At 39.8% G+C, this 24,754-nt stretch overlaps 1 protein-coding gene across 2 annotated transcripts in view; it reads right to left on the bottom strand.

Moving 5' to 3' along the window:
* The window catches only part of LOC128583236 (leucine-rich repeat-containing protein 37B-like), a 75,850-nt gene that overhangs the window by 8,451 nt on the left and 42,645 nt on the right, over window positions 1-24,754 (bottom strand). Inside the window, exons 2-6 of one of the 2 annotated variants that reach the window (XM_053587325.1) lie at window positions 19,664-19,735; window positions 18,890-18,970; window positions 6,800-6,871; window positions 5,993-6,067; window positions 1,548-1,666 (exon numbers count right to left, since the gene is read on the bottom strand). In XM_053587325.1, the coding sequence (XP_053443300.1) occupies window positions 1,548-1,666; window positions 5,993-6,067; window positions 6,800-6,871; window positions 18,890-18,970; window positions 19,664-19,735 (419 nt within the window). The remainder of the gene's footprint in view (window positions 1-1,547; window positions 1,667-5,992; window positions 6,068-6,799; window positions 6,872-18,889; window positions 18,971-19,663; window positions 19,736-24,754) is intronic. The other variant, XM_053587326.1, reaches the window with a different exon arrangement.

Here is a 24,754-nt window from a genome sequence, read left to right as displayed (position 1 = left end):
TAAACACCCAAGATGGGAGACCCTTGCTCCCTGCTCCTGGCTGAACCAGCCCTTCTGCAGCCCAGACTGTCCTGCCTCAGATGCAGAGGGGGCATGCTTGTAGATGACTCTGATGAAAGACAGTTCCCTGAGGGGACCAAGAGAAGAGATGCTAATGTGGAGGCCCCAATCCTATTGCTAAGACGTCCTTATCTGGACATGGCCTTGTCATCTCCCCACCCAGTTCCTCTTCTTGGCCCCTGCTCTCATGTATCCTAGCCCGGATAATAGGAGGTTCTGCACAGAAAAAACACGAGGTAGATTCTGGTTCTTTCCTCAATTTGGGCTGGGATCTGGGATGGAGGTTAAGAGGTTTTTAATTTCCAGATTATATGCTTATGTGGCGTGTTCAATAAATCTAAGGAATAACAGCAATTTTAGATAAACATTACTTGACTTCCTAAAATGCAGAAAGGAAAAGCAACTTTTGTCAGACGCCCACTTTGCTTTCGTTTCATTTCTATAATTCCCAGCTTTACTTGTGGAACCATCCAAAGCTTCCAACTGCATGAAAAACAAGTGTACCATCGTGTAGCTGGGTTCCTGTCCAGAATTAAAAGTTTCGGTGGTAGTGGTTAAGGGTCAGAGGAGTTGGTAAGCATCATGAGAAATGAGGAACATGGGCTATGGAGAACCCAAATTTGGGGACAGAGGGCCTGAGAATAGGCTACAGCACTTAACGCCTCTGATCTTGTTTTTCCTCATCTGTAACACAAGATTAAAAATGTTTCTTCTGCCTACTTTCAGGGAAGAAGAGACTAATACAATATAATATAATATGTGAAAAATTGTTTTGGAAAGTATGCAACTTTAGTATCACGGGTAGAGATCTGTATTCAAATTGTCTGGACATGAAAGCAGTCACATTTTGATGAAGTTAGTGCTAATAAACGTAATATGAGAAAAACACTTAAAAAAGCACCCGAGTGTTTGTTCTGTGGATATAAAAGCTTTAGATTTAGAGCAAGTTCAGAGTTGGAAAGTCTAAGAATGGAAAAGCCCTCTGTTTCTTTAGAAGGGCCAGGTAGCAATTTCTGGTTATGTAACCGGAAACTCTCAGGCTCCAAATATCACTTATACTCTCCGTAAAAATAAACAAAGCAAAACCCGATCTATACCTGTCCTATAAGGAAAAGAGCTCTTGAGACCTAATGGATATAAAACCAGTTACAAACTTTGAGGAGCTGTATAGACAAGTTATTGGTGGGGGGTAAAACACCAAGCAGAGACACAGTACAGAGTATGTGGCCGCTAATGTTATACTCTCTCCTTCCGTTCCTTCCTCTCTGTCCTTTATGGATGTGGAACAGTTACATTATTAAATTATGTAATAATAACTGTGAACCTGACTTTCAGCCAGGGAGTAGTTCAGAAATACAGGGAGTTTAACTCTGAACGAATAAGTAAGAATAAAGCAATTCCATCATTAGCTTAAAAATTCTCAAATTAAAAACTTAAAAAACAAAATAAAAATTAAAAAAATTTATCATTAAGCAATTTAAACTCACAACAATCTTCTGTGCTGTTTCCTATACATGCATCACAATGTAGCTTCACTGTCTTGCAGACAACCTCAATATTATTTTTAAATTGGCAGAGGCAGCAGGCCATATGGCTAGGTAAGATCCTATAAATGGAAACACAGAGAATTAAATTAATGGTAAAGGGATGACTTCAGTTGGTAGAAGAGGGAGGTTGAAACTACCGCAGGGCTAGGCAAAAAGAGTTCTTGAGGCATATGGCCTGGTCAGTTGTTGGGTAGGAACCAGAAAGCCAAAAGGAAAGGAGACAGAGAGATGGGTGAACACAGCAGTGGTTATGGTATGCCTAGAGTAAACGTGATAGAGATTAGAGGTGCCAGGTATGGTAGCTTTCACCTGTAATTCCAGCTACAGGGGAGGCTAAAGCAGGAGGATTGCTTGGTGCTAGGGTTTGAGACCAGCCTGGGCAACATAGCAAGACCCTGCCCCTACAAAAAATTTTTTTTAATTAGCTGGGCATTGTGGTGTGCACCCGTGGTTGCAGCCACTCAGGAGAGTAAGGTGGGAGGATTGCTTGAGGCCAGAACTTTGAGACCAGCCTAGGCAAGATAGCAAGACCTCATCTCTAAAAATAATAAATTTTAAAAAAAAGGAATTAGAATTGGGTGACACTGATTTGTAGTTTCATTCAGAAATTATCTTCTCCCATAGAAGACAGAAGAAGAAAATCTGTCTCACTTTGGGTTGAGAGGACACAGGAGGCAGACTTCTAAGAAGAGTCTGGAGGCCCCAAACTTCTAGAATTCCTTTCTCAATTACTGTTCGGAGTGGTAAATATTAGAAATTACTCTGGGCATAAATGATAGCTTAGTTTAAACCACTTTATAATGTAATAATGATTACATTGGCCAAATGTGGACAATTTGAGCCTTCAAAATAATAATGATGATAATAAGGTACAACATAATTACTATAAAGAAGAATCCATGAATTCACAGAAGAAGAATCCATGAATTCACAAAAGGAAAAGAGGGCCAGCTCTTCTTTAATATTAATAGAATAATGCCAGCTATGTAGAAGGAATGATATAATTAGAAAAGTGTCATTTTGCAAACACAATAATAATGGATTTGGATAGTGATTATCACTGATGCACAGTTGGTTGGTTTGTTTGTTTTTTAAGACAGAGCCTCAAGCTGTCGCCCTGGGTAGAGTGCCATGGCGTCACAGATCACAGCAACCTCCAACTGCTGGGCTTAAGCGATTCTCTTGCCTCACTGATGCACAGTTGGGTAAAAACATGTTTTGAAAGCAGGATCTTCACTGATCTCAAAGCATCACCCCGGAGATTATTTATACTTATTATTGTTTCTCCTTGGACTTTTGTCTAAGATCAAATGTATTTATACATATTAACAATGGAAAAAATAACTTTATAATGGAGAGCTCTAGAAGATATCACTCTGTAATCAAGTGATCAAACTTAGCATTATGGGCCATCTGAAGTCATGAGGTAGGAAGAACACATCGTCTATTTATTAATAGTATTCTTCCTCAAAATGTTTTACCTGAATCTAATCATGAGGAAATAGACAAATCCGGATTGTGGGAGAATTTATAAAACAACCCTGTTAGACTCTTTAATGCATGAAAGACCAAGAAAAAGTAGACAAATGTTTTAGACTAAAGGAAACAGAGACATAACGAGCAATGCCTGATCTCTGATTGATCCTGGATCAAAACAAAAAAGATTTAAAGATTATTATTAGATTCTGGCCAAGATGTAATAACAAGGACATTGCACCGCTGGCCAGAAACAACCAAAATACCAGATAAAAGAAACAAAACAACAGTTTTAAAGACACTGGACATCAGGCAATGAAGGACAGTGATTCTCCGTAAGATGTGAAATAAATGAAGTGAGCCCCGTGACTGCCCTAGCTTACTTCTTTGAGAGAGTTTCCAGGTCATGGTGCTAGGAAAGGAAACTGGTGGACTCTTTGATTAAGGAAATGGAGCTGAGAGTCTGGGAAAACCAAGGTGGCTAGAAGTCTCAAAGCAGAGTACTAGAGAGAAAAGAGGCGCACAGAACATGAACTCTGGAGACACACAGAGGGAGCTCTTGAGTGTTCAGCAAAGTACTGATTGGTGCACGTGTATGAGGAAACTACTTGAGGCTAGGAAAAGAACCACCCAAAAGTATCAGAAAATAATTAGATGTCGCTCAAGATTAGGAAGACTGCCTGTTAGCATAAGCTAGATAGGACCATCTCACGATCCATGGGGCAACACGTACCAAGATCCAATAGAAAATTACCAAACATGAAAAGAAGCAAGAAAATGTGACCCATATTAAAGAAACAAAGCAATCAATAAGAACCAACTCAGAACCTACATGGATAGAATGAGCAGGCAAGGACATTAAAATTGTTATTTCAAAAACTTAAAACTTCCCAAAATGAAACACAAGGAAAACAAAATAAAACATGAATAGAGCATCAATGAGCTATGCAACAATATTCTGGGCCATAAAACAAATTTTAATAAATTCAAAAGAATTCAAGTCATTCAATATGTGTTCTCTGATCATAATGGAATTAAATTAGAAACCAACAGAAAGATCTGAAAAATCGCCAAATATTTGGAAACTAAACAATACCTACTGTTTCCTTTCCTTTTCTTCCTTTATTTTTCTTTTTGAGACAGGGTCTCACTCACACAGGCTAGTGTGTGGTGGCATCTTTATAGCTTGCCGTAACCTCAAATTACAATTTACAAAACCTGTGCTGTAACCTCAAATTACAAATTACAAAACCTGGGCTAAAATACTTTTAATAGCATGAAAAGACAGGCCAGGCACAGTGGCTCACGCCTGTAATCCTAGCACTCCGGGAGGACAAGGTGAGTGGATCGCTTGAGCTCAGGAGTTTAAAACCAGCTTGGGCAAGAGCAAGACCCCGTCTTTACTAAAAGTTGAAAAAGTAGCTGGGTATGGTGGTGGGTACACAGCTACTTGGGAGGCTGAGGTAAGAGGATCAGCAGATCCTTATATTTCAGTTTTCTGGTTTTGAGCCCAGGAGTTTGAGGTTGCTATGATTTATAACACCATGGCAATCAACCCAGGGTGACAGTGTGAGACTCCTGTCTCAATAAATAAATACATACATACCTACATACATACATACATACACACATACATAAAATTTAAAAAGAATGAAAAGACAAACCACAACCTGAGAAAAGAGAAAAGATAGTTACTAAACACATACCTGAAAGACTTGTATCTAGAGTACAAAAAGTACTCTTAAAACTAAACAAGAAGATAAATATCAATTAAAATACAGGATCAGATTTGAACAGATAATTCAGTACAGAAGATATTTACACATGAATAGATATTCAACAGCATTAACTATTACAGAAATGCAAATTAAAACCACAATGAGATTCCACTATACATCTACTAGTAGATTTTTCAAGAAAACTGAAATAAGGATCCGCTGAATACCTGTAGCAACTGCAACTTTCACATTGCTGGTGGGAATACAAAATAGTACAGCCGCTTTAGGAAAGAAGTTAGCAGTTTCTTAAAAAGTTAAATATGTCCTTAGGATGTGATACAGTAGTCCCACCCTAGGTACTTACCTGAAAGAAATGAAAACGTATTTCACACAAAGACATGAGTATGAGTGTTCTTAGCAGTTTTCATAATTGCCAAAAAATTGAAAACAACCCAATTGTTCATAAATTGGTGAAAGGATAAGCTGATATAGCCATACGACACTGTCCCTTGCTATCTGTGGGGAACTGGTTCAGGACTCTGCAGATACCAAAATCTGTGAATGCTATAATATTTGCATATAATCTCTAGTATACTTGAAATCACCTCTAGATTACTCTTAGAATATTATGTAACACAGTGTAAAGGCCATGTACATGGTTGCTATACTGTATTTTAACACATATTAGTTTTTATAGTTTATTCTCCCCCCACCCCCCGACCCCACCCCAAATATTTACCATCTGTGCTTGGCTGAAGCTGTGAATGAGGAGAGGACTAACTGCACTGACAGATACAACATGAATAGTAATATAATATCAGAACAATGATGCTAAGTGAAAGAAGCTTCACACAAAAGGGTTACATACTACATCTGATTTCATTTCTAAGACAGTCGGGAAAAGGCAAAACTATGCGGATGTAAATCAGATTGTGGTTGCCAGGGGCTGATGGTGGGAGGAGGGGACCGACTGCAGAGGAACATGAGAGGCTTTTTTTAGGGCGCCAGAAACATTCTATTTGGGGAATGTGATGGTGGTTACATAATTATACATTTGTCAAAATTCATTGGTGCACCTAAAAAGAGTGAGTTTTACTGCATAAAAATTATACCTCACAAAAACTGACTTAAGAAAATATAAACCCAAAAAAAGTACTAAGTGAAAATAAAGCTAAGAAAAAAATAACTTACAGTTTTTCCAATTCAAGAGTTGTCATGAGGATGTTCTCGACTGTTGTAAGTGGGGCTTGTGTTGTTCCCATGTCTCTGAAGGAGAAAGTCCGAAGAGTCAAGATATTAACCCCAATAGAAAAATTCTGTACTTAAAAAGATATTTCAAGGACATGTCAGCACTTCAATTTTTGTTTCTATATAAAACAAGCCAGCTCAACAGTTTATTTGTCAAAGAAGATGATTACAGAGCTTTTACTGAAGAAATGTAATTATCTTCATTTGCAGCATCAAATTAATGACATCAAATAATGGAATGTATACACTTTTTAACATTTATCTTCCCATTTTCTTATTGGATTCACCTCCCTGGATTACTTTATTTATTTATTTATTTTTTTTACGGGGGAGGTGTTTTTTTTTTTTGCAGTTTTTGGCTGGGCTGGGTTTGAACCCGCCACCTCCGGCATATGGGGCTGGCGCCCACTCCTTTGAGCCACAGGCACCGCCCTTTATTTTTTATTTTTAAAATAGAAGCATCTATTCTTTTTTGCTTTCTGGGATAAATCATATTCCTACATGCATCTATATATATTATATTTATCTACATTCCTCAATACTACTGTTCTCTTTCCCTGCTGGCTGTCTTGCCCATTCATTACACATCCATTCTTAATCTCTTTTCTTTGCCAATAACCTTTTTTTAATAACCAGTTAAAGTTTAAATTATGACTTTTTAGCCTAAATTCAACATACTTAATCTTTGATGAAAATAAAAAATAACAGCAGAAATAATCTCATGATTCATGAGATGACCGCAATACTTACAGATATTTTAATGCTGGCAATTTATAAAGATATGAATCTTCAACAGTTGTCAGAGGATTACGATTGAGAATTCTGAAAAATGCAATTGAATTAAAATTACCTGCATTTCAATGTACATGTAACTCCACAAAGAGTTTATAGTCGTTTTTTAGTATGAAACTTGTAGGTAAAAAAATGAAAACATTTTCTTTTTTTTTTTTTGGCCGGGGCTGGGTTTGAACCCGCCACCTCTGGCATATGGGACCGGCGCCCTACCTGCTGAGCCACAGGCGCCGCCCTGAAAACATTTTCTGTTTTTCCCTTAAATCATCCTAAGACTCTGCCAAGCACTTTTCCTTTGGGAACTACCCAGGTTTATTATGCCATTTATCCTCCATAATCTGAGGTGTTTGTCTTTCATCTTTTGAAAAATTTTTTTAAATCCGTGGTTTAATTTATCTGATTAAGAAAATAATGGACCAAATCCTTGGCTTTAGAGCTAAAGAAAAAGGGATAAATCTGAGAGAAGGGAATTCTTGTCACACACTTGCACTGATAGTTTTGTATCACATCACAGCCTTTGTTACTGTGCTTGTAATCACCTGGGCACTCATCAGTCTCCTGGACTGTCAGCCCCTGAGAGTGGGGACTGCCGCACCCCCGGCATCTAGTCGTGGTGAGGTGGCGCTGTCCGCGTTGTAAAACGCATGGTTAGGTGGTCTGTGCTCCCCGGAGCGATACCCCCAGCCCCCCTGGTATGCGACAGCAGCGCAGAAGTTGCCTAGCATACTTTTTGATGAACGTAATGACTCACGAGGTGCGGCATAAAGCCTAAGAAACCTTTGCCCTGAAACCTGTTTGTTAAGTTGAATGCCTGATTGTTGTAAGAAACCAAGAATAAACATAATGACTTACTGATCCATAATCACACATAGCCGATGGAGACTCAATGTCTCCAGGGGAACGATGCAGGAGCACGCTCCCACCATAAATGTCAGTGAATTGAGACAATGCATTGAGACAATGCAGGAACAGCAAACAAGATGCTCCATCTAGATATGTACTTACACCACCCACAGCCACCCACGACTTAAAACTTTCCACATACCTTTACATTTCATATATTTCCTAGTACTATAATCACTTACATAATTTACACATATATGAAATCTTTTAATCACATTAGAAGTAAATAATTTGTGAATTATTACTAATACTAGTAGTTATAAAGAAAGAATTTTCACGTTTTAAAACTCTAACCTTTAAAGCATTTACTTAGATAAGGGGAAGTGAAAGACACAACTGATAACCAGCAGCCTTTGTTCCCCCTCGCGGGCAGAACCCCTTGCGGACAGGATATTGTTTAAGTGAGATGGTCAAATACTCACATCTACAAGGTTAGATATTAACTTGTAAAGCTCAGCAAGTTGTAAAAATACCTTTTGTAATTTGTAATGCTTTGTCAAAAATGTATAAAAACCAATCTTAAAATTCAGTAAAGTACAGCTGCTTTCTTCATCACTCGTGGTGTGTGGCAGTCTGTCATTTCATCCTGCGTCGACCTTTCAATCAACCTGCTCCGTTCGCCCTGAGCACCCTCAGACTGAGGCCCATCGACTGGCGGTCCGCAACAGGGGACCACAACTTAGTGACATTGTCATACCTGTGCCTGGCATGGTGCCTGAAATTTACTAGATATTTAATCAATGTTTGTTGAAAAAATCATTTTATTTAAATATCAGTAAAACGAATAAATTAATTTTGACGCAAATTTGTATTCCAAAATGCTGGAACAGATTTTCTTTTCCATTCTTAAAACAAACAAACAAAACAAAAGAGAGAAATAGCAAGAAAGAAAAGAAAATCTGCCTTTAGGTTAACTCTACTCAACAATTATTAGCGTACTTCTGCAGAATATTATAAAAATAACAATTATATAGCTAATATCTATTGGGCTGCCGGTCGTTTGTGATCAGCATTTTACATTTAGTCCTCAGAATAAGCTTACGTGGTAAATATTATCTTTTATAAATGAGGAAACCGAGGCACAGAGAGTTTATATAACTTGTCCTAGACCACTAAGCTAGTTAGAAGCAAAGCTGAAATTTAAAGTTAGTTCTGATTTGCAAAGCCTGTGTTTATCTTCTCTGAAGAAAAAAGGTTTAAAATAGCTGTTACTTTAACCTTAATTCTGTGACAACTAAATATAAAATAACTTTCTAAACTTCATGTATTCATCTGGGAGAACCTCTTGAGAATGACATTTCTCTTTTTACTCCTTTTCCCAATCACTTCCCGTGATTAAATATTTAATTAACCCATGGCCATGGAGACTTTAGAGATTTAAAACCATATTGTAGGCTGGGCATGGTCGCTCACACCTATAATCTTAGCACTATGGGAGGCCAAGGTGAGTGGATTGCCTGAGCTCACAGGTTCACAGGTTCAAGACCAGCTTGAGCCAGAGCAAGACCCTGCCTCTAAAAAAAAAGAAAAAAAAAAAAAAGCTTGGCGTTGTGGAGGGCACCTGTAGTCCCAGCTACTCGGGAGGCAAGTACTCTTGTCTGAGACAAGAGAATCGCTTGAGCCCGAGAGTTTGAGGTTGCTGTGAGCAATGACACCAGGCAACAATACTGAGGGTGACAAAGTGAGACTCTGTCTAAAAAAAAAAAGGGAACAAAACCATGTTGTAGGTGACAGCAGTGAAAATGGTGGAGTAAAGACATCTGAAAATTCATCCCTTCATAAAAACAACAACAAAAAAAAATATGGCCAAAATGTCCAGAATCAATGTTTTCAGAACTCTAGAAATTTAATCAAAGTCACAATGCAGCAACCCAAGGAGTGTTTATTTAGGAAAAATGGCTAAATTTCAGTAAAAACAGTGAGATTTGTGTTGTTTTAGCTTACCCTAGACCATCTTTTGCTCCCAGCTCAGTAGTAGCCTTAAAAATAGTACACATCTGGGTGGCGCCTGTGGCTCAGTGGGCAGGGCACCAGCCCCATATACCGAGGGTGACGGGTTCAAACCCGGCCCCAGACAAATTGCAACAAAAAAATAACCGGGCATTGTGGCGGGCGCCTGTAGTCCCAGCTACTTGGGAGGCTGAGGCATGAGAATGGCCTAAGCCCAGGAGCTGGAGGTTGCTGTGAGCTGTGTGACACCACAGCACTCTACCAAGGACAATAAAGTGAGACTCAACAACAACAACAAAAAGTAGCCCACATCTCTAGTACCAGAGGGAGCAAAATGGAGCCAGAGCTCTTTCGAAGCCACAATTCCAATGAACTGTCATTATTTGACCTGTTTGTTACATGGAAGACCTTCCTGGAAAGGCTTGCTTCTATTTAACCTAAAAGGGTGTTTGTGGAAGATAATTATAAGAAGTGTCTTAACATGGCAGCTACATGAGGCGATGGGTAAAAGTTGGCACCTTTTACCAATAGATGGCTTGGCACCTGCAGCTCAAGCGGCTAAGGCACCAGCCACATACACCAGAGCTGGCGGGTTCAAATCCAGCCTGAGCCTGCTAAACAAGAATGACAACTACAACCAAAAAATAGCTGGGTGTTGTGGCGGGCGCCTGTAGTCCCAGCTACTTGGGAGGCTGAGGCAAGAGAATCGCTTGGGCCCAGCAGTTGGAGGTTGCTGTGAGCTGTGATGCCACGGCACTCTACCCGGGGTGACAGCTTGAGGCTCTGTCTCAAAAACCAACAAACAAAACTTAATAGAAAAGGCCTAGGAATGAGATATCCATAGGAACTCTGAAATACTCCAACATTTCCTTGTTAAACTGGAAGACCATGAGTCACATTCCTTGAAATCTGGAAGGTCATATACATATTTAGGACTGTGAGCATTGTCAGGAAACATCAGAGAAGTCCCTAACCTCTCATCCATGTCTGATTCTGAGGTTCTGCACAAAACAGGCAATGAAAGCTAAGGCAGAGCTATAAAACCATCTTGCTGAGTGCTGAAGGTACGCCCTAACACGCACACAAGCCCCTTGGGAAAATCTCGGAGACTTACTGGTTCTAGACTTTTAAGGAAATCTCTGTTCATTCATCAGCAGACTAACCTAACCTAGTAGAGATTTCAGTGGCCACACATGACAACAAATACAAGCCTTTACCAAATTAGTTCCAAAAAGTCACTAAATAAATTAATAATAACTACTATAATAAGCAGCAGTACACACCAAACCCTGGGGGCAGGGACCTGATTTCTAGAATTGTTACATTATACGTAGTATTATTTAAAATATCCAATTTTCAACACAATTTATAAGGGACACAAAGAAACCATGCACAGGGGTGGGTGTGGGGGTTGGAAATCAGTAGATACTGTCCCTGAGGAAGTCAAGATATTGGGCTTACTAGACAAGAATTTAATTCAACTATTTGAAATATGTTCAAAGACATAGGGAAAACATTTAGTTCTATAGATTAAAGCAGATCATGATCAAGGATGGGTACACAGAAGCCTAAACAAATACTAAACGAGAAACTTTGTCTTTTTGGGCCATGTGGTCCAAACATCCATCCTGAGCATAATTGTCCTCAGGATGGGGTTTATACAAAAAGAGATGTAACAGGAAATTTATTAGCCACCTTAGGACAAATCACTAAAGAGACTAAAATAAGGTGACACAACAAAAGTCTCTAAATTCCTTAGCTTAAGTGATTAAGTTTCTAAATTCCTTGGCCTTTTTGTTACAAGCCTGCAACTAAAACCTCAAAATATAGTAGCACAACACAGATCAATTAATTTTGTAGCCTTGCCTTTAACATTTTGATTTTTACCTTCATGTTGTCTAGAAGGTTTAAAAGCCTCCATGAGTACCTGTCCACCTCCAGTCCCATCTGGCCTAAAACACTTCATGGATGTAAGTCCTTTTGGCTCTTCAGTTCTCTTGGCCATTAGGGTCCCACCAAGGGCCTAGATGGAACCAGGGCAGGGGCCATACCATCCCAGCTGTTGGAGCCTAACATAGCCACAAAGACAAAAGACTTTGTCTTTCCTCCAAAGACAAAGACACAAAGGGTCTAGTTACCCACACCCCCTCAGAAATTCACAGCAAAGGACCCTAACATTCTGGGCAAGCTGTAGAATTTGCCTACCAGCTACCCTACACCCCTGTATTTGAAAGAGTTCTCTAACTGCCCCTGAGCACTGCCCAGGTGAGTCACCCTTCCCTTCTAACAAACCTGGCCCGAACATCCAGTCTTGCTCTCGGGATGGGACAAAATAAGAGTCTGGCCATCAATGGTGCCTCTGGTGGATCTGGGCCAAAAGGGAAGAATTGTGAACCAAAATAAAATCTTAAGCCGGGGGGTGGGGGTGGGGGCACAGATCTTGGCCAAAGGGAGAAATTGTGAACCAAAATAAAATACTTAAACCAGGCGTGCTGGCTTAAGAATTTTTTTTTCAAGTTTCAAATATTTTGTCTTCTTATTCATACAGTATGAAGTTCTCTAAAGATCCCACAACGTGATGTACCATGCAGAAGAGAAACTAAACATTCAACATAAACCACCGCTCCCCTACCCAACCCACACACAAACTAAAAAAACAAAGAAAGAAAAGGAAACAAACCCATTCCCCAGTAAGGAAATAACGTCTGCACTATTTTTCTGTAACGCCAGCCAAGATATGCACAAGCAAGAGAAATAGAAAGCATTTGCTAAAATATTTGTAACAAATACTAATGTACAAAAAAGTCACAAAGACTAGGTTCCCCCTTGAAGCAGAGCACATGGCAGTTGACACTGGAACAGATTAAACCACTGGCTGAGATTATAAACCAGAGGAAGATGTTACATGAAGTGGAGATTTTCAGTTTGAATATTAACATTTCCAAAGTTTGGCAACATCGTCTTTTAAAATTATGCAAATTATGTAAACAAGAGGTACATTTTAAATTGATCTACATGCAAAATTCCATGTCATGCAAGGACACCAAGCACCGGGATTTTTCTCTCACAGGCAGAGCCCACGATGTGCAGCACTCAGTTGAAGGAACAGCCATGGCAGGAGGTGCACTCAGCTTAAGATTCAGTCACCTCTGGGCGGCACCTGTGGCTCAGCTGGTAGGGCACCGGCCCCATATGGCCAGGGTGGTGGGTTCAAACCTGGCCCCGGCCAAACTGCAAGAACAAAAAAAAATAGCCGGGCATTGTGGTGGGCGCCTAAAGTCCCAGCTACTTGGGAGGCTGAGGCAAGAGAATCGCTTAAGCCCAGGAGTTGGAGGTTGCTGTGAGCTGTGTGACGCCACGGCACTCTACCAGGGTGATAAAGTGAGACTCTGTCTCTACCAAAAAAAAAAAAAAAAAAAAGATTCAGTCAACTCGATTCAACCTGCCCTTTTCCACTCATGATTATAAAACCAGTTTTTACAGAAAAACTATATCAGGAAATACTGTCATACGAAGCTAACCAAAATGTTTTTCTTCCAGCCAATAGTACCTTTGCAGAAAAGGGAAGGGATAACATCAAGTGGTAGAACAGGATATACTACTTTTATATCACACACATCTATTAAGTTATTACCCATTACCAATTGTATGGGCAAATCAAGGAAAACTGTTATGCATTCTCTATGCCTTACAGTAAAGAGAGGTACAAATTTGAATAGAATTTTGCTCTTCTGTGACATATAATTAGCAAGATTTCTCCCATTTTAATCACAAATATATATGGGTGTTTAGTACATATAGGCACATTTAATGTCCCCAGTTTTTATTTGTTGCAAGTCTTTTGAAACATAAAGGGAAATTCATGGTTCAAACACAAGTTTAATGACAAATTATCCATTTAATGAAACAAATGGATATCCTAAGCAGTTACACGATTATTTCAGGTATTCTTCATTAAGTAAGGCATATAATAAATCATGACTGCCTAAGCTAGCTTCTGGCCTTTATGTATAAAATCACAACTGGTAACTTACCCTTACTCAGGGACATTCAATAAATGCAATGACTCCTAGATGTAAAGTAACAGAATGAAGCAGCCATAAGCACTGTGCAGTTATCACATGCACACAAGAACTAGCTCTTGGCAGTAGCGCTGAACTATACTTTCTCCTCAAGGAGAGGCATATTAAAAGCTGCTCAGCAGTGAGACGTAGTCCCTGGAAATATATTCTTAAGTATAAATAAAGTTACAGACTCCTTTGTTACAAAAATGTAATTAAGGTAAATAATAAGACATTAACAAATGCTTTGTCAATCTCTCAAAGGAGAAAGCACAGGAAAAGGAAAACAGCTGGCCTAACACCGGGCTCAAATTGTACAATCTCCTATCTATATATAAAACTGTGTGAAATAAAAACACAAACAAACAAACAAACAAAAAAAAACTGTGTGAAATAAAAGTAAGGATGTTTTATGTTCTGCTTGGCACTTTTACTCTATTTTGTTTCTGAATCAAAGTATATTAAATTAAAGCCAACCTACTACATACATAGAAAGCTACATATAAATATTTACATATGTATATATACTTTCTTCTTATAAAACATGAAGAAAAATAAATTAAAAAGCCAACCCCTTCCCTTTCTCCACCACATTGATATGCTCTTTTCATGCTGCTGTTCTTCAGACTTTAAAGTGCTACACTGAGTCATTCAGAGAGTAAGTTCAATAACACTTGGTTGGCTTCATGAGGCTCATGTTGGAAAACGTGGCTTCACAGAGAAAAATACTTCCATTTAAATACACAGAGAGCATTGCTGGGCATCTTGAGCAGATCTTCAGAGATGGATGAGAAAGCAAAAGTGTTGAGTGGTACTCTTTAAAAAGAGTCACACAACGGGCGGCGCCTGTGGCTCAGTGAGCAGGGCGCCGGCCCCATATGCCCAGGGTGGCGGGTTCAAACCCAGCCCTGGCCAAACTGCAACAAAAATAGCCGGGCGTTGTGGCGGGCACCTGTAGTCCCAGCTGCTCGGGAGGCTGAGGCAAGAGAATCGGGTAAGCCCAAGAGTTAGAGGTTGCTGTGAGCCATGTGACGCCAGGGCAATTTACCCAAGGGCAGGATAGTGAGACTCTGTCTCTACTAAATAAATAAATAAATAAATAATCCTGACCCCAAGCACTAGCAGAGTAGTTTCTCCTTCCTCTTCCACACCCTACCCTCTGGGGATCTTTGACCCAAGTAAAAAGTCATTTAAAAAAAAAGAGCCACACATCTACCACCATCTCTTTGTGGATGTCTAGGCCACCTACAACAGCACAGAATTCTTCAAAGGATATTCTTCCATCTCCATCCTTATCTGCATTTATTATGGTTTTGTCTACGATTTGCTGTAACTGTGTCTCTTTCAGATTGTTCCCCACCATCATCTTCAACACCTGCAAGAGTTCCCCATTGGAAATACAGGCATCCTTATCCACGTCTTAGATAGGAAAAGCAAACCTTAACTTCTGCCCCTTATCTCCTTTGACACTCAACTGAGAGACTCCCTCGATAAATTCTTTGAAATCTACTTCTCCATTCCCATCTGTGTCGAATCTATTACTCGCTGTACTAAAGAATTCTGTTGTAACTCAGGCAGAGACACGAACTCTTCCACACTCAAAGAACCAAACTTGTCCAAATCAAGCTTCTTAAATCTTTTTCCTAACGTTTTAATTTCATCTGCACCAAAGTTTGAGCACATTTCCAAAGAATAACTTGCCTCATTTCCCATTTTGCTCGGCGGGTCGGAGGCCCGCTGACCTGGAGAAGTGTCGGCGCTGAGACGGGCTCCAGGCCAAGCAGGCCCAGCTGCGGCCCCCGTGTGGCCTGCGGGGAGGGGGTGGCGGTTGGGGGAGGGGAGGAGGCGTTGCAGGGCCCACGCGGCCTGGTGACTGGGCACGCGAGGGACCCGGCAGGGCGGGGTGGAAGAAATGAAGGTCGAGATTCACAGACCGAGAGCGCGGGAGGAAGAGACGGCGACAGGGAGGAGAGGCAGACAGGCAGAAAAGAGGGGGAGAGGGCTGGGTGGCCGGGGCTGCAGCCGCACGCTCACGCTGGAGGCTCTTGCTGACCCGCAAGCTCAGGCGCGAACAAGGCGGACGGCGGGAGAGGGAGGGGAGGGCCGAGCGCAGCAGCGCGCCGGGCGGAGGTGGGGGGCGCGCGCGGGCCGGCGGCGGGGGCGGGGCTTCCGGGAGCTCCGTTCATCCGGAACCCGCGTGCCCGGCTCGGCTGCGGCAGGTGAGGCCTTCTAAGGAGCTGTGGTTTGTAAGGTTTTATTTTAGTTCACAACTCCCCTTTTGGCCGAGATCCGCCAGAGGCAGCATCGATGGTCAAACTCTTACTCTGTTATATTGGTCGCCAGTGAAAGGTGTAAGCGGAGATGAGATGACACCACAGCACTCTACCAGGGGGTGACAAAGTAAGATTCTGTCTCAAAAAAATAATAATAATAACTAAAAATAAAATCTTAAGGCTCCCCCCTCCAGCTGACTAATTGGACCCCCCTCTTGGCCAAAGGGCTGAGTTGCTAGCGCTAAGAGGGGAAGTCAGAAATGCCTCATCAAGCCCCCTCCCTTCTGGGAGACTCCTTAACAGGCCTGAGGCTATAGAGGACAAACCTGTAGGTCCTCTGCTTACTTAACAGTTCACTGGAGTCTAGGTATTTGGCAGACCTGTTGTCTCTAATTAACAGATGTCCTTAACTTAAAGGATCCCAAGCCTTTAGCCCCGGGGTCCTCAAACTGCGGCCCGCGGGCCACATGAGGCCATGTGATTGTATTTGTTCCTGTTTTGTATTTTTACTTCAAAATAAAGTTTGTGCAGTGTGCATAGGAATTTGTTCATAGTTTTTTTTTTTTTTTTGAACTATAGTCTGGCCCTCCAACGGTCTGACGGACAGTGAATTGGCCTCCTGTTTAAAAAGTTTGAGGACGCCTGCTTTAGACAAAGCTTCATTTCTTTAACCAATTACAAATCAAAGAGTTTTAAGACCCACCTATAACCTGTAAACCTCCATTTTGAGATGTCCCACCTTTTTAGGCCAAACCAACTTACACCCTGCCTTGTATTGATTTATGACTTTACATGCAACACCTGTCTCCCTGAATTGAATAGAATCCAGTCACAGTGAGTCCACTTGCTCAAGGTTTCTTGGGCATGGGTCCAGGCCATGGTCCTCAAATTCAGTTCTTAGAATAGACCTCTTCAAATTATTTTACAGAGTTTGCCTTCTCTTCTGTCGACAATGTTCAGTGAAGGTGGTGAGTTCAAGACATTTGTACTGATTCCATCTAAATCTCTTGGTGGAGGGAACTAATGAATCTGGTTCTTTGGTGTGAGGGCAAAAGAAAAACAGACCCTTGTGTTCTTCCTCTATGCAAGGCATCAGTAAATTAACAAGGGAAGAGAAGAGGTCCCTATAAGACCAGCCTCTGTAGAAACTGTTAATCAGTTCCACACACACCCTAAACCCCTCCCTCTAACCCAAAATGAATGGTGTGAAATTAGACTTCCAAACCTCAAGACAGGTGGACAGTCTTTTCCAAAGTCAAGTTTAGAAGAGGATCTTCACCTTGAGTCTGAAATTTCCTTCAGGCCATAGATCATATATACCTACCATGATCTGCTTGTGTCACAGAGAAATTATTGAATTTTGAGCTGAAAGAAAATAAAACCTACATAGCTTTTTTTTTTTTTTTTGAGACAAAGTCTTGCTTTGTTGCCCTTTGTAGAGTACCATAGCAAGACAGCTCATAGCAACCTCAAATACTTGGTCTCAAGTGATCCTCTTTCCTCAGCCTCCCAAGTAGCTGGGACTACAGGTGTCCACCACAACCCCTGGCTATTTTTTTCTTTTTTAGAGACAGGGTCTCATTCTTGCTCAAGCTAGTCTCGGACTCCTGAGCTCAAGAAATCCACCTGCCTCAGCCTCCTAGAGTTCTAGGACTACAGGTGTGAGCTACTGTGCCTGGCCCCTCTACATTACTTGTTGAAGGGTAGTCAGGAAAGCAAGTATATGGAATTAGGCTAAAGTAATGTATTTTCTCTCTGAACATTTTTTGCACTATAGCTTAACATGAACACCATTTTCCCCCACAGTGCAAAGATGCCCACAGATCATTCTTCATAGGTATATATTTTTTAAAAAAATAAGGTATGGGGTGTCAGGGAGAGACGTGCCCTATGGCAGATTTTCTGGAATTCTTTCTGCTTTATTTATTATTATTATTTTTGGCAGGTTTTTTGGCCGGGGGCTGGGTTTGAACCCGCCACCTCCGGCATATGGGACAAGCGCCCTACTCCTTTGAGCCACAGGCACCACACTGGTTTAAAAGAAAAGAAACTGACTCTGGGTGGCACCAGTGGCTCAGTGCGTAGGGCACCGGCCTCATATACCAAGGGTGGTGGGTTCAAACCCAGCCCCGGCCAAACTGCAACAAAAATAAAGAGCCAGGCGTTGTGGCGTGCGCCCGTCGTCTCAGCTACTTGGGAGGCTGAGGCAAGACAATCGCCTAAACTCAGAAGTTGGAGGTTGCTGTGAGCAGTGTGACACCACAGCACTCTACCGAGGGCAATAAAGTAAGACTCTGTCTCTACCAAAAAAATAAATAAATAAATAAATAAATAAAAAACTAAAAGAAACTGACTCCGAGAAAACATGTTTCCCCTTTTGCACCCTGGAGGACTTTGTGTTACGCTTCATCCTTTGTGGCTAGACGCTGTATACATTTCAGCGGTTAGAAACTCTGTACATGAGTAGGAATCAAAGTTATATTCAAACGTAGGATTTCAAGGACAATTCACATATCAAAGCAGCATTGTTGGGGCTCCCAAGACAATGCTAATTTGAGCATTACTTGCTTGACATCTTTTATCACCCATTCCAAAGATCGTTTCTAGGGAAAGCAGAGCATGTCATATGGAAGTTACACAAGTCTCCTGGCCTCTTTGTACCTTAGTTTCCTCACCTGAAAATATTGGATTGGTCCTTCCTGTGAAATATAAATATAACTTTAAAAAAAAATTAAAAAAGAAAAATTGGATAGATCTTAAGATATGCTATTCAGAGTTCATAATGAGCTGATACCTAGTTAACTGATAACTGAATGATGCTTTTACACATAGCTTTTTATGTGTTCATCTATTTAACTTACACCTTGTGTAAAAATTGCATTCCATGCCACGCCTGAAACGTTCGGAAGCTCAGTTCAGTGATTAAATTGCAACCAAGATTTCTACAAAAAACAACAAGAAAAAGGAAAGACATAAGCCGATAAAGAAGAAGAAAAGATATTCTTTCAGAGCATTCATCATTTGGCAGTGATTCTAACTTCTATATGACAAAACATAACCTCAGTACTTTCTCTGTACACGAAGGAAATTTTGCCGTAGAAGATATTGGCTTATGATTTATACTTTATTGCATTTACTATACATGCAATGTGTAGATACGAAACAGTGAATGCTCAGCCAATACTTGTGTTGAGAGATCTTTATTTCTCTATGACAGAGTTTTGCAACTTCAGTGCTATTGATATATTAGCTGTATAATTCTTTGGGGGATTTGTCCTGTACATTGTAGGTCAACAACATTCCTGGCTTCTGCCCACCAGGTGTCAGTAACATACCCACAGTTGTGACAACTGAAAATGTCTCCAGGCATTGCCAAATGTCGTCTGGGTACAAAATCCCACTAGTTGAGACCATTGTTCTATTATGATCCCCTCTGATCTGTGTAATAATTCTCACACTAATAATTTTGTGTGTAATAATTCTCACACTAATCTTTGCTAGAGATTAAATGAATTTGCTATAAATTTTAGTAACTTTCTACTAGTAAAATTTTAATCATATTTCAAAGTGAATAGCAGAGGGTTTATAAGTTTAATAAAAGTTCCAAATGTAATGAAGTTCTATTTGTAACTTACACATACTGCAGAAATGGTAGTGATTCAAAGGTACGTCTTTCAATAAATTGGATTTTATTGCAGGATAAATCTCTAGAAAAAGTAAAAGAAGACACTGCCTTGATTTGATACCAAATTAGTGGGAACAACTAGTAGAATTTAGAATGATAATAATGAATATGTAGCTTTTGTCTACATTCTAAACTTTTGGACTTGTATTTGAACTTTCCATAGCCCCCTAATGCTCCCTGTATTTCATGATTTTCACCAATAAAATATACAACTGTAGATCTTAAAAGATTTTGGATGTAATCTTTCCCTGGGCAGCAGGAGACTTGACTAAACAACCTTTTGTAGCCTCATCAAATTCTAGATTAGAAGCTTCAAGTTTTTATTTTTCTATATAATTTCTAATATGAAAAGGAATAACCTCACATTTTACACCTTTCTGGTTTAATTCTGTTTTTCTAAGCTAGTTCAATACCAAAAGAGATAAAAGATATCCTTTCACATCCTTTGAAAGGAAGTTACCCTTCTAATTAATACATAACTTTGAACTAATTCAGAATTATACCATATTAATAGAAATTCATTTTGGTTTTATATTGCCTTAATATTCCATGAAAGCAATTTTTTCGGTGGTACAGTGATGGGACGTAGCAAAAGGCAACACGGAACTGGATTTTTATTTGAAAACACCCCTTAACTATAGTTGACTATTTCACTTGACTCCAGTTTATCCCTCGCTCTTCACCTGGCTGTTGTCACTCTGTGCTGACTGGTATCTCTTCCTTCTAAACCAGTGGTTGTCAACCTGTGGGTCGCGACCCACAGGAACTGTGTATTAAAGGGCCACGGCATGAGGAAGGTTGAGAACCATTGTTCTAAACTATCCTGCACACAATTGACCAGATGAACTCTCTAGAAGTGATTCTCAAAGACCAGCATATGGGAATTTATGAAAGATGCAAATCCTTGGCCTTACTCTAAACTGACTGAATCAGTAGCTGTGGAGTTGTAGTCCAGAACCAAGGCCTAACAAGACCTCCAAGTGCTTGTGGTGCAGACTTAAGATGGGCGTAAAGCATGGTGGTATAGCATGGTTCCCTGCGATGGCTTTTGCTTGGCATTCAAAGCCCTAGAAAGTCTGGCTCCAGTCTCCTACTCTCTCTCCTTGCACTCTACAGTTACTCAAAGCATTCCTCAAATACTTTGCTGTATTTTGCCTTTCTCCCATTTCCCTTTTCCAAGTTTGGACTATTTCCCCCCAAATCTGTCTAAGGAAATCTGTCTAAGGATATCTGATGGCGTTCTGATAGATCCTGTTCTAGCAGCATTGCTCTAGGAACATCTTCTCTGATCCAAACTCAAGTCTTTTCTCCTTCTTCTGTGCTCCAGAAGCAGTTTGTCCCTCTTAGTGCCCATAGCTATGTCTTCTTTCCAATGTAGTTATTTTTGCTCCCATTTCTTTTAAGTATAAACTCCTTGAAAGCAGGGATTAGGTCTTGCTCATCTGCAAGCCCACTGTGTTTAAAATTGACACATGAGAATACAGTAGAACCTCTCTAAGCTGATCACTTGCTGGACTATAACAAACCAGGCAACTACAGTGGTGGTCGGCATAAGGAACTTCCATCGAGCACATGTGGCGCATGTCTGGTCTGTGAAAATGAGGTAAAATTATGGAGGTGGTCAACCATGGAGGTTCTGCTGTATTTATAAAATGAGTGAAAAGCTGAGAACGAGGAGAAGAAGAAAAAAAATGTTTTAAAAGAAATGCAATTTTATTACTTTGTATCCTTCTTCTGGGCCTTTGCAACCAGCCCTTTGTCATCCTCTTAGTGCTTGTCTCGTTATGGTTGATGCTTACATGTTTGTTTCCCCTGTGAAATGTTAAGTTCTTAGAAGGGTAGGAATCCTGTCTTACTCATCTCTCTGACTCTAATATTAGGCAAAGTGGTTGGCATATTCTCTTTGTTTTTTTAATTGGTTGGCATTTTTTAAATGAATGAGAATATATCCTAACATGAAAGATTAGCTTACAAAATATGCATATGTCATTGTGGAAGTAAGGAAGGGCCTACTCCATTGAGCAATTACGTCATTTACTTTTTTCCCCAAATGTGGCAGAGGTGCCTAAGAAGACCAGTACAAAGGTGGTCATGCCTTTAAGGCCTAGAAGGTTAGATCATTCAAAGGACTATTTTTAGTGTCATGTACCTACTTCCCTTAAGTCTTCTACATTTGAAAGAAGAATCTATTTGCTAAAGAGCAACATTAGTGAGCTTAATAAAGATTAATGATGTACACACTTCTTGACCACACTTCTTTGCCGTGGGCAAAGGATAAAACTCAGACTTTCATAGCAAGGGATATAGTATCTTCTTATCTTTAAAAAGATAGAAATAAATACTATGCAAATATTCCCTCCTTAGCAATAAGGCAGGAGAAATTTTCATTTTGTAATTTGGGAAGAATTAGGAGCATTGGTAATATGCTTATTCATTGTAAACATTTCTAGCTATACCATTTAACCATAATTTAAACAACTTTTTTTTTTCTTTTTGAGGCAAAGTCTCATTCTGTTGCATCAGGCCAGAGTGCCATGGTGTCAGCCTAGCTCACAGCAACCTCAGACTCCTGAGCTCCAAGCTATCCTCCTACCTCAGCCTCCCGAGTAGCTGGGACTATAAGCACCCACCATAATGTTTGGATAATTTTTCTATTTTTTAATAGATACAGGGTCTCACTCTCAATGAGGCTCGAACACATGAGCTCAAGGGATCCTCCTACCCTGGACTCCCAGAGTGCCAGGATTACAGGTGTGAGCCACTGCACCTGTCCTTAAACAACTATTTTCAATAAGAGTATAGTAATTTCTGCTATGAAATCCTCACTGCCAGCCTATTCTCTTAAATATATATATTTACTATATGATTAAATTAAATCATATCTATATGATTTTAATATCATGTTCTTATATTAAATATTTAATATTCTTTAATATTTTATATTCTTAAATATATTTATTCTTTATAATTCATCTGCTTATTTAATAGTTAAATGTTAATTTAATTCAGATTAAATTATCAAAAAATTCTGGATTAATGGCATTCAAACTAGTGTAGATGGTCTATATTTTCCTTTCCTTTCCTTTGAGCAACAACTTAAAGTTTAATTCTTCTCATGCTACTAAACCAACTTTTTCAAATCCTTCTTCTTTCTTTTTTTTTGCATTTTTTTCAGCGGGGCTGGGTTTGAACCCACCACCGCCGGCACGTAGGGCTGGCACTCTACTCCTTCGAGCCACAGGCGCCACCCAAATTTAGCCTTTTTCTGAAGGCTAAATAGTAATATTTTAGGCTTTGTAGGTCACATATGGTCTCTGTTGCATATTCTTGTCTTTCTTTTTCTTTTACAGACCCTTTAAAAATGTAAAAGCCATTCTTAACTTACAGGCTGTAAATAAAAACAGACTGTGGATTAGATTTGCTCTATGGGTTGTAGACTAAATATAAATATAAGCAGATGATATATAAAACTTATAAAACAAGGTTCAATGGGTGTCAATAATTGCTCAGATGTTATTACCACTTTTTCCTTATAAGCAAAGTTTTTTTCTATCTGTATCTTATCTATATGATTTTAAAAACTAAAAATGCACAGAGATGGGCTAGAGACGGGCTAAAACGCTACACGGATTTAGAGAACTGCAGCATTTTATTGCTGAAAGAAGTTTTAGAGATTATCTAATTTGAACCCCTGATTCACTTTACAGATAATATCACTAAAAGCTCATAAATAAATATGATTAAATACTGGAGGGATAGCAGGCCTTCAAATGAATCTTTATGTAATTCGGTCAAATGATTTTCACTGAGAATTCTGAAAAAGGATAAGGTTATTTGTTATTTCTTTTTTAAGATTTTATTATTGTTTCGGGTTAATCTGAGGGCACAACGAAATAGGTTACAATGTTTGCATTAGTTAGGTAGAGTTCCTCTTATAATTGTGTACTGCCCCCAAGAAGTGTGCCATACACTCGAACTTTGGGCCCATTGAGTGTGAGCACCTCCATCCTCCTCCTTCCCCTCTCCCTGCTCCCTCTTTCCCCATCCCAGACCTTGAATTGATTTGAGTTTTTCTCTTATGTGGGAATGTATCAGATTATCTACTGGCCTCATGTTAGTATTGAGTACATTGGATTCTTGCTTCTCTACTCTGTGATACTTTACTAAGAAGAATGTGTTTCAATTCCATCCAGATTAATACAAAAGATGTAATGTCCCCATCTTTTTTAATGGCTGAATAGTATTCCATGGTATACATATACCACAGTTTGGTATATCCATTCCTGGTTGGTGGCATTTAGATTGTTTTCACATTTTGCCAATTGTAAATTGAGCTGCGATAAACAACATAGTACAAATGGCTTGAAGATAGAATGATGTTTTTTTTTCTTCTGAATACATGACTAACAGTGGGATTTGAGGAATCAAATGGGAGATCTAATTTGAGTTCTTTGAGGATTCTCCATACTTCTTTCCAAAGAGGTAGAATTAGTTTGCAGTCCCACCAACAGTGTAAAGGAAGAGGTTATTTCTAAATAAAAATGCAAACAATTTGCCATATCGGACTAACTCCTATCTGTGGAGGAAACCTGGGTAATGGTGCCAATTGAATACACTCATTCTTATTTAATTTCAAGGTGGCAACATCTGCTTTGTTTTCATTCAAACCTTTCTTCACATTTTCCTTTTGTGTCCGATCTCTACACACACACACCCCTACCCACTATTCCCACCAAATCGTATATTTAATACCTACTCTCTAGATCACAAAATACCTGTTAGAACCCAACTCTTGTTCTAATTTAAAACCAGCAGAACTGCCATTTCCTCATCTCTTTCCCCCCAATTTTTTTTTTGTTGTTGTTGTTGTTGTTGCTTTTTTTGAGACAGAGCCTCAAGCTGTCATCCTGGGTAGAGTGCTGTGGCGTCACAGCTCACAGCAACCTCCAACTCCTGGACTTAAGAGATTCTCTTGCCTCAGTCTCCCAAGTAGCTGGGAGAACAGGTGCCCGCAACAACACCCAGTTACTTTTTGGTGGTA

The sequence above is a fragment of the Nycticebus coucang genome, chromosome 4 (genome assembly GCF_027406575.1).
Source record: "Nycticebus coucang isolate mNycCou1 chromosome 4, mNycCou1.pri, whole genome shotgun sequence".
Lineage (NCBI taxonomy): Eukaryota > Metazoa > Chordata > Mammalia > Primates > Lorisidae > Nycticebus > Nycticebus coucang.
The sequence above is the reverse complement of the archived record's forward strand: the minus strand, read 5'-3'. Positions and strand labels throughout refer to the sequence as shown.